General features: G+C 40.1%; 1 protein-coding gene across 3 annotated transcripts in view; it reads left to right on the top strand.

Moving 5' to 3' along the window:
- The window catches only part of LOC137802228 (roundabout homolog 2-like), an 81,962-nt gene extending 69,224 nt beyond the window's left edge, over positions 1-12,738 (top strand). For 2 of the 3 annotated variants that reach the window (XM_068599934.1, XM_068599936.1), the window contains 13 exons: positions 6-177; positions 1,240-1,416; positions 2,416-2,442; positions 2,595-2,634; positions 4,223-4,350; positions 4,674-4,730; positions 4,977-5,249; positions 6,023-6,185; positions 7,935-8,192; positions 8,972-9,183; positions 11,059-11,214; positions 11,351-11,605; positions 12,110-12,738. In XM_068599934.1, the coding sequence (XP_068456035.1) occupies positions 6-177; positions 1,240-1,416; positions 2,416-2,442; positions 2,595-2,634; positions 4,223-4,350; positions 4,674-4,730; positions 4,977-5,249; positions 6,023-6,185; positions 7,935-8,192; positions 8,972-9,183; positions 11,059-11,214; positions 11,351-11,605; positions 12,110-12,111 (1,920 nt within the window). In that variant the 3' untranslated portion in view covers positions 12,112-12,738. The remainder of the gene's footprint in view (positions 1-5; positions 178-1,239; positions 1,417-2,415; positions 2,443-2,594; positions 2,635-4,222; positions 4,351-4,673; positions 4,731-4,976; positions 5,250-6,022; positions 6,186-7,934; positions 8,193-8,971; positions 9,184-11,058; positions 11,215-11,350; positions 11,606-12,109) is intronic. The other variant, XM_068599935.1, reaches the window with a different exon arrangement.
- The last annotated feature ends 1,221 nt before the right edge of the window (positions 12,739-13,959 follow it).

Genomic DNA, 13,959 nt, shown 5'->3' with positions numbered 1-13,959 from the left:
TTTAGATCTGGTGTCTGGCCAACGAAACCCGCTTTCATGTCAATAAGTCTGTGGATGCAACCATCCGTTCAGTGGTTGTTGGAGGGCTGCAGACTGAAGTGCAGTACCATGTGGAGGTGGCTGCTGCCACCAGTACAGGAGTGGGGGTCAAGAGCAAACCCCAGCTCATCATCTTGGGTAATCCACACACACACACACACACACACACACACACACACACACACACACACACACACCAAATCTGGGGTCAAATTAAATGACCTCATAATGGGGGACCTCGATATCCATCATAGACTAGGGGTCTGGAAAAAGGATTTATTAATTTATTAGACTTGAAGAAAGAAGATTGCGCTTTACAACTCAGCCGTCTACTGAGAAATCAATTGCGGTTCATTAATAAGCGTGGTGTCTGGTAACACTGTGCAAAGTACTGTTAGCCATATCAATAATACTCTTCAATATGTGTCCAGCTGGCGCTAACAAAGTCAACAGTGTTTTTGTTGGAGCTTATCAGCCTATCACATCTTATCAAATCGCTAAAGGATGCCCAGAGTATATAAGCCCAGAATCAATATCGGAGCCCAGGCCAGATGCTCTTCATCTGTGACTTTTGACTGATATATAATAACACCCTTAACGCACAGAGAAAAGGAAACACAGGCGTGTGGACTGAAGCTTAATGATGGGGGGGGGGTGTGTTCCTGCTGGAGACTGTGAATCTAATTTCACAGCACAGTAGCCGCAACAGAAAATCAAACTCTGTCAGAGCTGCTCTGTCAATCTTGTGTCTTGCAGCTCAAGTTGATAAGTGCACTGCTGAATTGATTTACTCTGCCTACATATTGGATGCACTGATGCTGAGTTTTTTTTGGTTGTGTTTTTTCTTCCCCCACAGTTGCCCCTTGTGACTTTTTTTTCTTCTTCTTTTGTTTCCATTTATTCACGGTCTCATCTTTTAGCTTTTCCAGTAGTCTGTCTTTAATATATGCTGTCTTTATTTTGTTTTTAACGTGCATAATACCTGAACAATGGATTTTTTTATTTCATTCAAAACATACATGTATTTGTTTTATTTGTTGTTACTTCGATAACTAAAAAAGGCATGTTTTGAACCACAGTGGAAATTGTATAGATTACATTTTTCATGATTTACAAAGACTATTGACACATCATTATTTGTTCATTGAATCCTTTGTGTGCTTGTGCGTGGCTGTGTTTACTTGTGTGCGGTGCCCCCAGGTGCAGGACTGAGGGACGTAATGACTGGATCGGAAGGCAACAATAGCATCTCAGACGTGGTGAAGCAGCCAGCCTTTATCGCTGGTTTGGGAGGGGCCTGCTGGATTGTTCTCATGGGCTTCAGTGCCTGGTTGTACTGGAGGAGAAAAAAGAGAAAGGGACTCAGCAATTATGCAGGTAAAAAAATAAAAATCAATTGACATGGTTCTGCACCCAAACAGAATCTCAAAGCACACTCGGTCTCTCTCCAACAAAAGCTGATGTCATCACTGATGTGACTTTATTTGAGTTGGCTAAAATGCAGAACAAAGGGAATGTATTCAGTACAGATGGAAATAGGCCCTATTTACTTTAATTCACTGTGCACTGATGTGAATCAACTGTGCTGAGTTCCATCAGCACCGCACCTTAACAGTCTAATACATTCATGCGAAAAATAAGTAATTTAACATCCCTTCCATTATCAAACCGTGCCTGGTGTTGTGTGCACATTAACACGCGTCTAGGTTTACGTATAAAATATTCTTAAATCCTTTGTGAGTCAAGCATATGTTTCATTATCATAATGTGTATTGCAGCTTTTATTGCAGTGATTTGAGGAGAGAGTGCTGTGATGTCCTTAATCAACAGGAATTTATATAACTTCTCTGATCCCTTCTCTCAAAAAAAATTTAGTTTAACTCCAAAACATCTCAATTTGACTGAAAATATTATATAATGTTAAATGTGTTGTATTAAATACTTAAACTAAGCGTTGTTTTTTCCTGAGGTGTCACATTTGTCAAGCATTTTACTATTTTATTTTCTTCTTTAACTTCATCTCTCTTTTAAAGAGAGAAGAACAAGTTCCAATTTGTATTCTGAAAAAAATTATAGCTAAAAAGCTCCAGTTCAAAAGGGGTCAAATGTGTCAACTTCATTTGAACTGCTTCCCTCAGGGCAATCAGCGTAATTCAGAAAATGCTGGAATGCAGTGCTTAGACGCATTAGCGCCTTTAGTTTCATCAAAACATGCTTGTGCAGACATACCATCACTGAAAAATGAACAAGCAAAGCAAAGATGAAAGGATAGTTCCACACCTGTTTTTATGAATGTTTTTGAGCACAAGACTTTTTTTTCACATTTATTCCTATGATTTAACACACTGTACCCACTTTCTTCTTTTTGAATTGCAGTTCAATCATTCACTTTTACGCGTGCAGGTATGTTGGAGTATTTCTCTCATTTGGTCTTGTAAGATATTTTTTTATTTTTTGTGTATTAATTTATATATCCCAGCTAAGATGCCTATATTAAAATTGACAAAATAATTGCAATTATTTTTCCACTGTCGTCCCTCTCTTCTCTCTACAAGTTACATTCCAAAGAGACCGAGGCCTGATCAGAAATGGAAGGTAAGCATCTAAATGAACTCATGAAACCAAGAAAGCCTTCAGCTGGAACTTCACCCACTGTCATTTTAGTGCTTATTCTGCCTTCTTAGTGACCAGAGCCTATTGTAATACCTGTAATTAATTATATTTTATTTATTGAACGAAATCTGCAGACACGTTCCATTATCCCCCGCTGCTCACTGATTTCAGTGTATGATTTGCACTGATGTACACTTGATGAAATCATTAATCACTCCTTTGAAGTGAGCGCTAGCAATTAATGCATGTGAGGGCTTTATTCTCTGACTCTCTCTCGGTTCAGAGCCAGAGGTCGAGATAGGAGGGGAGAGGTGATGAATGTGCTTGTTTGAAAGCGTGCGGCGTATGGTACACTCTGATAGAACAACAAAGGGACCGGACCTTGAGACTCCATTCAGCGTCTTCTGACAGCTCAAAATCCCCGAAGTGAAGTTTACTTTTGTATCTACCGAAAATCCAAGTCTATAAGAGAAGGAAGAGGAAGATATGCTTTGCCGAAAGTGAAGGAATTAACGTCCTTTTCTTTTTCATTTTCCCCTGTTTTTTCTTTCTGTTTCGTCACACCTAAGCAAGCAGAGAAGCCCAGAGCAACTGGAGTAAAAATAAACAATTCCTTGCCGTTTTTTGTGTGTGCTTTGCCACATTGTATACTCACGTGTGTGTTATTATGTCAGTGTTTGGCACATGTTTGCACGCAAATGTATGTAAATCTATGTATATGCTTGTGTATTCTAAAATGGAAATTATTGGTGTAATTGTTTAAACACGTTTGAGCCATCACCAAGTCAGCTGTGAACAATTCCCTTGGCATTCGGGAAATCAGCGTCAGTGGGAAATACGCTGTGCAGCCTCCTGTGTACATATGTGCACAGGAGGCACAAAACATGTGAATGTTTTGCTTTTTTTGCTTTTTTTTACAGCTGCTGATACAAAGTGGTTATAAACTGCCTTTTTTTTGTTTTGCTGCCCACAATTTTCCTACCTTGAAGTCAAACCCTATATTCATGACCGTTATATTTCACTAAGACAAAACGACACGGTAGCTTTCCCAAACCACCTAATGGGCTTCTGCTTTCTCTGTTGCTATGGAGACGGTGCACCAGTGAAGCCGATCTGCCAGAGGCTGTCCATGATTCTCAATTTAAAATGTAAATTTCTGTTGTGCTAAGGCTCTAAAGTGGATTTAGTGTGTATTTAGGCCTGGCTTGTTTCTCCGGGGAGAATTAGGGATGGTGGAGTGAAGGGGAGAAAGAAAGCTGATTTATAGACTTGCCATTTTATGTCTCTTTGTTGTTTATTGTCGCCTGTGTGCGCGGCTGCTCCACAGGCGAGAATATGCTGAATGAGTTTTCACATCAATTTGTGTTCGCAGCACGAGGAAAATGAGCAATTCTGTTTTGCTGCAGCCTTAATATTAACTATATCAGCGGTTGTCTATCTTACCCCTTTTTCTTCTCTTTGTCTCTCTCTCTCTCTCTCTCTCTCTCTCTCTCTCTCTCTCTCTCTCTCTCTCTCTCTCTCTCTCTCTCTCTCTCTCTCTCTCTCTCTCTCTCCAAACATCCTCTCACAGCCGTCCAGGGCTGTTAAAAGCGGGCGACCAAGGCCTCCCCTGGCTGGCTGACTCCTGGCCCTCCACGAGCCTCCCAGCTAACGGCGGCTTGGGAAGTCCGAAGGGCGGCAGCAACTTTGGCCGAGGAGGTAAGAAGCATAAACAGGCTGGGGCCGGGGTGTCGGGGAATGCAGTTTAAGCAATGCCTGGTCAGACGGTTTTGATGCTTATTCATTGGGAAGTGCAGTGACAGGACATCACACAGAAGCATGCATACACAAACAAACACATACACGCAAATTAAAAGAGCCTTTGAGGGCAATACTTTGCTAATTGGATTTGACAAGCCTGATATTTATTAAATCTTTCGTTCTTTCTCTTGCCCTGTTGTAAATTTTTTCAAGGTTGTATGGGATTGATAGTTCAAGTACATGTGTTTATTGTGCATTTGTGTGTTTGCATGTTCTCTCAGTTTATTGGAACCCTGGTGAGCTGCAGGCTTTATGTGTGCAGGACAGTAGAGCTGAAGGTTAGCGCTGTTTGAATACCTCTCATGTGAACACTCTACTGGGCTCCCACAGCGTGTTGCATGCTAATTGTGGTAGTAGATAATCACTTTCATTTATATAAAGTCCATTTGAGACCTGTATTTAACTAATACAGATTGCCGGAGCAGCAGGGAGTGTTAATGACCTTAAAGATCGTTAACTTCACGTCAACTTATCTCTCCATGATCCCTTATTTCCACTCCGTCGCCATTCCTCTTTTGTCTCAGATGTTTTACCGTCCGCAGCAGTGGAGAAGACAGGCACCATGCTGTCTGACGGTGCCATCTACAGCAGCATAGACTTCATGGGAAAGGCAGCCTACAGCAGCCCAGCGCGAGGCATTCAACCCACCCCCTATGCCACCACGCAGATACTCCAGTCCAACAGTTTCCACGAGCTGGCTGTGGACAGACCTGATCCCCGCTGGAAGGCTTCTCTCCAAGCCCAGCAGGAAATGGCAAACCTGGGCTACTCGTTAACTGACAGACGCCCTGGCAGTGGTACGAGCCCCATGAAAGCTCAATTATGTTTTTATTTCTGATTTTTTATGTTGCGATGTTTGCACTCTTGTGTGTGTTTCGTGAGTCTCTCGTGAAAGCAATGTTTAAAATTTCATTAAAAGCCCCATTTTGCAATAAAATGACAGGGATTTACTACAAGGGGCATTGCAAACTAAACCAGAGGAAGACAAAATAAAAAGGAGGGAATTTATTTACATAATATCTGAAAATGGACCCCTAGGATAATGTTCTTAATTACTCTTCTATCATCATCACAATTCTTCCCCAGGAGCTCATCTAGCCCAGAAATGTCACCCAATCATGACGCATTTCTGTGGGTTAACTTGATTAGTGATGGCAGAAAATCGCTCAGTGTTATTTATGCAGTGTATATACATTTAGTAAAATTGTGGAGGCATTTCTGTCTGTATTTTTGGCAGCTTTGCACAACAGTCTGTGTGCTTAGCTAAATGTCAAGCTTACCGGAGATAGTAGAGCAAGTGGGGAGGCAATATAAAGTGGTCTGCCGCAGGTTTTGGTGCCTCTTTAAAGAAATGTCAACATTTAGAAAAAAGTTCTAATGTGCTGTCAGCACACAAAAAGAGAAATAATGAACACTGGGCAGGAGACAAGTTTGAAAAAAGTAAGCAGAGAAAGATAGAAGATAACTTTCAAGATACATGTTAGTGTGTATGTATTCAGTGTTGAATAATATTTGTGTATACATGAATTTCTTAGAATTGTGTAAACTTCCTCCCCCCCCCCCCCCACAGGTGCAAAGGCTGGGAAGAAAAAGAAGGTGAAGGGTGGAACGAAGGCCTCTAAATCAAATGGGACGTGCTGGGCAAACATGCCACTGCCTCCACCACCCATGCACCCACTCCCTGGCACTGAGGTTGACCTTGACCGTTATCCCCAGGAAAACCACGTAGGAGGGTAAGATACATTCATATCTCATCAGTCTCTGCCTCGGAAAACAGATGCACACAGATGTGTGTGTCTGTGTTTGTGTGTCTGTGTTTATGTGAGTTTACCATCAGAGAGTTTGGAGAAGAGCTTCACTTGGTTCACAAAATAGACCTAAAGCTGCCTATTCTCCTGACCTAGAGAAAAACTAACAAATTGTATTGTATTAATTTGTTATACACATCAAAAACACAATAACAAATAGTATTGACATTTTGATTTAAACTAGGGCATAGATCTCAAATTCAACTTACCTGGGGGCCGCTAGAGGTAGACTCTGGGGGAGGCTGGGCTGCATCAATTCCACAAAAAAAGGGTTTCAAGTATTCCAAAACAAGTAAACTAATCCAATTTTCTCAATCTTTATTAATAACTATTCAGAACACAAACAGGTTTATCAGAACTAATTTTGTCTCGTAAAAATTCAATTTCTCCAAAACTAAAATTCATTCTCAATTACGTTTGACCAGAAGCGTGTTTTCCCCATGATTACGTTTGTGTTTGACGTATTACAAATATGTGTATAATCAACGTAGGACTGGGCGTAATGGCCAAAAATTTCATATCACGGTCAATTGTAAGATTCTGGCGGTTTCACGGTATATCACGGTAAACACATTCATTCATTGACACCGAAAAGGACTGCCAGCCAACTGAAAAGTTGTTGCGAGTGGTGAAGAAAAACAGACGACAAGAGTTTCTTATTGCTGTGATAATGGGCCAGCTGTACCCAGCATGCAGCTCGACGGAGTAATTTTATAAATTTACAATTATTAGTGTTACAAGTTGTTTATGTGTCACAAACTGTTGTGAGGTTTTACCCGGTTAACCGCTTCGCCCTCAGCGGTGAAAAATACATTATGCTGCCTGCTTTCCGGCCTCACACTGCCGCTTTTTGCCTGCCGCTACTGACAGAATCCTTGTTAGGTTATTTTCCTCTGCAGAGCTTTAAGATATGGGGGAACGTAATTGCACAACGACACAGCAAAAAGGTGTGGGAAAAAACGTCCGAGCTACACTAACACAGTATTTTGATGCCATCTTAGGTGCCACAAAATATCTCCCGCGAGTTTGAGACCCATGTACAAGAGTAATTGAGGGAAACTTGCCACCCCTTATGTGGCTGTCCAGTCGGTGACTCGGTGTTGATGGTAAATGTAGTCTATTGAAGCAATACATTCCTCATCACTTGCTATATTGACGGAGAAAGTAGAGCCCCAGCGCTGTCATTTGATCCAACAGTGGTTGGACGCAAGGAAGAGCTAAAAGCCAGGACATGTCCATTTTGATTTCTCGCCTCCCGCTCTGAGTAGCGAGGTGTGGACTTTAAATGTTGCTTAAAAACCACTTCCTTGTCGCATTGCAAACTATCTAAGTTTTCAACAACAAAAATGGCATCTGAAAATATAGTGCAGAGGATGTTATGAACATGGAAACATTTAGTATGTTTTTGCTGACTCTCATATTCAGCTTTTGAAGATATACAATTGAGAGAAGCTGGAGCAGTGACTGGCAGACCCCCAGCAATTAAACGCACTCGCAAGTTATTGCTTCGATCGACTACGTTTACCATCAACAATAACTGGACATCGGCATAAATGTGGAACATTTCAATTAAAATCCTTTTAGAGTTCCTATCCTCTTCAACTATATTTGCAATCAACTGTTCAGCAAAGTCAATGTGATGATTCATATATAAAACATTTGTCCAAATGCCAGATATGACAGCAACAGTTGGGCCCCACCAATGTCTGTCCAGACGTACCGCCACCAGAATTTAGACAATGAGGCAGAGGAGGAGAGAGGTCCCACTCCTCCCCTGAGAGGAAGATCCTCCTCACCGGCAGCAGCTTCCTTCAGCCAGCCCTCCTCTTCTTCTCTCAGCTCAGCCCACCACGATGAAATGCAATCCATTTTGCAGGCCCACTTGGATGAGTTGACCAGAGCTTACCAATACGAAGTGGCCAAGCAGTCATGGTAAGTATTTATTAAAGCTGCAGTTACCTAAACTTTGTATAATTTGATGTATTTGTTTGGTTAAAAGAGAATACCTGTGTATTAGATCATTCCAAATGCTTTATTCTGTGCCCATGCATTACAATTGTGTTCAAATGTGTTTGCTTTGCACAAAGAGATACCTGTAATTGTATTCATTTTATTATGTTATGTTTGGGACTTTGCATATCAATGGCTAATGTTTGAGCGCTTTATATTACTGGTATTTACTTGTGACAGCCCAAACCTGCAGATCAGTTTTTTTGCAAGTGATTAAAAACATCTCTCTATTGGTCGCACCTTTGATGGAGCATAGGGTAACTCAACAAGGCCGAGGCGACACATGTTGAAGGGTAATGACTAGGTTTAGTCTAACATGCTGTTCTGACATCAGTAAATAGAGTTGGTAATTATTCATGCATGTCCTCTATGGCGGCATGTGAGCCATCATGGAGGACAGCTGTGGCGGAGATAACAGGCATGCTGGTGACAGCCCTGCCCATCCAGATATCCTTTTTCCAGCCCAATTACAACTTCATTGTGTTAGCACAACACACACAAGCCCTGAGAAAGTAATCAGTAAAATCAATGCAGGCATTCATACTCTCTGAACATTTCATCGGTATCTTTCTGAATATGCACTGATTCTACCATATTCCACAAACTTATTCTTCAGTATTTATGCTCATTATCTGACCCCCATACCTTTTGAAATATGTATTTTGTCCACTAATATACAGTATTTTCCCACAATTTATTAGGCACATGAAGGGCAGTCCAAGCGTGTGCGCCACCCCCATCCCTCCTGTGGACTTCATGTCTAGTACACTAAGTGGCTCGGATTTGGGAGTTACGCTCCTTTCTGAAGAAGACGAGGATTTGGAGGAGGACGAAAGATACGCCGCAGTGTCAAAGAATTTGTGTGGCTTTGAATACACTCCCGGTCACAGTGTAGACAGCCTTGAGGGCTCAGGTATGTTTTACATATGTTGAAAAAAGTTTGACTGAAATCATTGCTTTTAAATCAATAGACCACCAGTGCATTGACTGTAAAATTGTCCTTTCTAAGTACATTTTAAAGTAAAATACACTACTGATTTATTTAAGTGTGTGTGTGTGTGTGTGTGTGTGTGTGTGTGTGTGTGTGTGTGTGTGTGTGTGTGTGTGTGTGTGTGTGTGTGCGCGCGCGTGCGTGTGCGCATGTGTGTGTGTGTATGTGGAGGTCAGGTGTGTGTCTGGCTCACCTATCACCCTGGGCTTTGTTCTATAACAAAGCCTAAGTACAATAGCCATTTGTTCACATACATCCAAACCCCAACACACACTTGTCTAGAGGTTGTCAACATGTGAACATGTCATACTAGATCAGGAACATGTTTACGTAGCCAACAGAGATAGAGATTGACACTCAGAGGTTTTGTATAGTTGGTGTGAAGTAACCAAGTAAACTTGTGCAGTTTCCCAGCTTGGCAGATTGCTTGGCCTCGTGAGACATTTAAACGCAGCGGAGCTCTGAACTTCAGGACATTACTTCTGCAGCTTTCTAAAGAACTGTTAATCCAAACAATTTCATACTCAACACTTCTGCAATGCGTGTGGAGTAGATCAGAAAAATGGTTGTCAAGAAACATACATAGATAAAAACTCCTTCCATCTTAGTTAGATATCCTACTCTTGATATCCTTTATTTCTGTAATTATTCTTTATCAAAGAGATATTCAGTTAGTCTATGAAAAGTACCTTGAAGCCGTTTGTCCATAGACATCAAAACCATAACATAGACAGTTTGAAAAACCTTCAGAAGTGCTCTAGTGAAAAGCCACATGTCTAACGTTTATGATTTGATGCATTTATAAATAGGGTTCTGTCTGAAAGCCTTTCTTTAGAGTGAAACTAAAAGTCTCATCCCACAGGGATGTAACTACCATTTTTAGACTCCATTGTCTGACAGGTTATGAGATTTTACTTGTGAATTGAGAATACTTATCTTTTTAACCATTGCAAGGCAAAATACAGGTCGCTGTGACTAAAAATATTTGCCAATGCAAACATTTTATCATGTGTTTAGCTGTCACAGATTGTTATTTGTTGTATTAGAAAGGCAGATTGAGGAACTAGCTTTAGTCCAGTAAGACCAATCATGAACAAAGCTATTGTGCTGGAAGTATTTCTGCAGGGGTTCCCATATTGTAGTTAGATGCTTTAAATGTTGTGTTTGTTCAAACACAATTTCATGATGTCTGATTTAAATACAACATTAAAACCTTCTTCTAGGTTTTGAACAACAGGTTGCTTTTATTGCCGCAACAAAGACAAATAGTTCTTGATTAAAGCACTCAGTTAAGTTACTCTTTAAGAATGTATCCTAAGAAATATATATATATATATATATATATATATATATATATATATATATATATATATATATATATATATATATATATATATGTATACTGAATTGTCTTATAACATGTCCTTATTATGTCAGTTAGAATAAAGGTTAAATATTTACCTGCAAAGTAGCAATCTGTGATACCTTTTTGGCATTGAATCACACGGGGATGTTTGCTGAAATGTATTAAATGGCCCTACGTACCAAAACAGCTGCCACTGATCCTGTGTGATAGAAACAGTGTATGAATCACCTTTTGGTGATACATTGTTTTGTTCTTAATAATGGTTTTATGAGCAGCAGTTAATACGTCACTGTCAATCACTTTGAAACGTTATCCGCACTTATTGTATATCCACATCACTCTTTTGCATTAATTTCGATCCATTGCTTGATTACCAAATACTTGTTTGGGCACGCTGAGCCAATTTTTCCTCTCCCTCTCTGTCGTTGAAGGCACCCAGCAGTGTCGCATAGACAGCTCTGGCTCAGCAGACCATGGCGTACAGGGCATGCATAGCCTTGGCCACCAGAGGGCACCACTGACAGGCCTAAAACCCCAGACGGGCAAGGTAGGGACTCTGCCCAGACGAAGAGACACCAACACCGATGGTAAGTCTTTTGCACTCTTCGCCACTGCTTGCCAGAGAATCCTCTATGATAATAAATTCAAGAAGAAGCGCCTCTATCATAATGTCTCATGTTGTATCCTTTGCCAAACGGCTCTCCACTACCATCCACGCTGCAGCCCACACGCCGGCCGTGAAGTCCCTGCACAGCCTGGGTTCCCGCATGCACAGCTCGTGGGCAGCTGCGGCCTCAGACCCCTCTGAGGAGTGCATGGTGACCGTGTCGACGCTGGAGCGGCAGCATATGGCTTCCTGGAGCGGCACAACAACATCCAACAGGGCCACCCTGAGTCGGGGTTCCCACAAGAGACCTGGCACAGAACCCACCCACAGTGGGCATCCTTCCACAAGCAGCACAGAGAAAAGGGAGCACTGTAGGTGTTAGTCCTCATGAGGACATATTTGTATGCACATTCAACATCAAGAATGTAATTTCAGCAAGCAAATGTAAAGTATATGTGCAGAGAGAAATAATAGGCATGCTTAACTGAAACTTTCTTGACATTTTCAGAATTAATTTCATAGTTTATTTTGGCTTTACCCTGATTTACAAAGATTAAGAAAAAATATGCAGTTTAATAATTATAGAGTACATAATACATTGTTAATTCACTGCTTTAAAGAAAGACAACATTTTGCCTCTTGTAGTCAGTTGTGACAATATCTCAATGCAGTTATTTATTGTATAGACATTTTTAAAAGTGTACATTTGGAAGAGTTATGCATCACCACATTCGATAAGAAAGAATCCCACCCATTTCTATTCCAATGTGAGATGCGTTCTGGGATTGTAAAATGTTTATTCCAGATATTGAGAGTGAAGTATTTAATCTCACCCAGATTTAACATTGTTATTTTTGGTGTGTCTGCTCCTCCAGAGTCTTCGTGAAGCATCGTTCCCTGCAGTTGCTTCCTGTCCCAGGACACCTTGTTTGTAAGCGCTACGAGATTTCCTCTCTGCAAGTGACACAGAATGATGTTTGGAAGATGGAGAGGAGACAGAATGGAAACAAAAGAAAAGAGTGCAAGATGCAAGATAAAATGCAGAGTTGTAAATTCCATGTACAGACACAGACACCAGTCCCACAGTATTATTTTTCATCCCCTCTTCAAAAGAGTAAACAATATGTTATATGTCCGCTTCCTTTCTCCGTCACATGGTTTACTAAAATTCACATGGTGGAGATGAAGAAGATAAATCACAGCAAATTAACAAACTAATATGAAAAAGGACTTGCATAATTTGTAAATATATTTTTTAATGTTTTTTTCTCCCTTCTTTTGCTTTGCTATGCAAGCCAAACCTAATGTTGTCTCTTTTGTGATTTATTACTGTGAATGATTTTTTTTTCATTACTGCTCAAACTGTTAGCTTATTTTGAAGAAGCTACTGTATTGTTGTACTTTGCACAGAGCGTTTTTTGGTGAAAATAAGCACAAGCCCATTGTCAGCTGAGCTGAGGCGGAGAATCATAATGGCAAAAAGGGACGTCTATGTTAAACAAAACCTAAACAGAATATATATATATATATATATATATATATATATATATATATATATATATATATATATACACACACACACACACACACACACACACACACACACACACACACACACACACACACACACACACTTGGCTGTGCTATAATTGTTTTGAGAAACACTTAAAAGATATTGAGAATTACAAGGAAAAACACAGGTTAAAACCTGGAAATAATATGCCAATGTAACAAACTGTGTTTCACACTACTTGAAAAATCTTATGTATAATAGTAAAAATGGTTTTCAGCGAAGTTTACCAAAACATTGTGGTAACAACGTAACACATAGGTTGTGATATCCAAAGCAAAGAAAGAGAAATAGGTTTGTGTCTTTTCTCGACCATTCGCAACAAAAAATGAATATGTAATAATAAAATGGTAATCATTGTCAAATTACATACAGTGACATTGTGAAATATTGAAAGGGCAGTATGACAGTAGAGGGACATGTCCAGTCCACGATGTCCTGGTGTCACCGGAAGGCAGATGAATTGCGATCACACTAGATTTGTCTTTTTGCTTTTGAATGGTTATGGATTTACACTAACTGTCACCTTACAAAGATGTATAGACTTGACCAATGGCCAAATTTTAAGAAAACTTTTTTCAGTTTCGAAATGCAGCCAATAAGTATTTTCTGCCAATGAGATTCACGATGCATTGTCTTCGCACTTGTTTGGATGGTTTTGTTCTGATCTTTGTTCTGGTAATGGTTCGCCCTTTGAAGGATCTTTACCTTGCCAGATTGGTTCGCCCTCAGGAATATGCAGCCACATACAGTTGGGCCATTTTTTCAATCCTTTGATGCAAAATAAAATGTGTATGTGAAAACGAACCAGATTTCTCTCAACACCGCCTATGAGTCTTTTGAGTCTTTCCTTGTTCACACCCATCAAGCTCATCAAATATTACTCTCTTTTTTTGGATTGAACAATGCTTTAAATGACAATATGGTTTTCTCTACCACATTTCCCTTTTTTTTAGAATATATAAAATCTCTCAAAACATACACACCAAACTAAAAGTAGTACAATATTTGCATACATTTGTCATTGCATAGTGACTTAAAGAGTTTTCGTTCTTATATGTAATTCCTCTATTTTATAAATATGTGATTTGATCTGTGGTTTTCAGACAGCAAGTAAGTGGCTTATAGGTGCTACAAAGTGAAATCATGGATTAT

The sequence above is a fragment of the Clinocottus analis genome, unplaced genomic scaffold, assembly GCF_023055335.1.
Source record: "Clinocottus analis isolate CAN_PGR_092001 unplaced genomic scaffold, fCliAna1.0.p SCAF_5, whole genome shotgun sequence".
NCBI classification, from domain to species: Eukaryota; Metazoa; Chordata; class Actinopteri; order Perciformes; family Cottidae; genus Clinocottus; species Clinocottus analis.
This window is presented reverse-complemented; position numbering and strand designations above follow the sequence as displayed.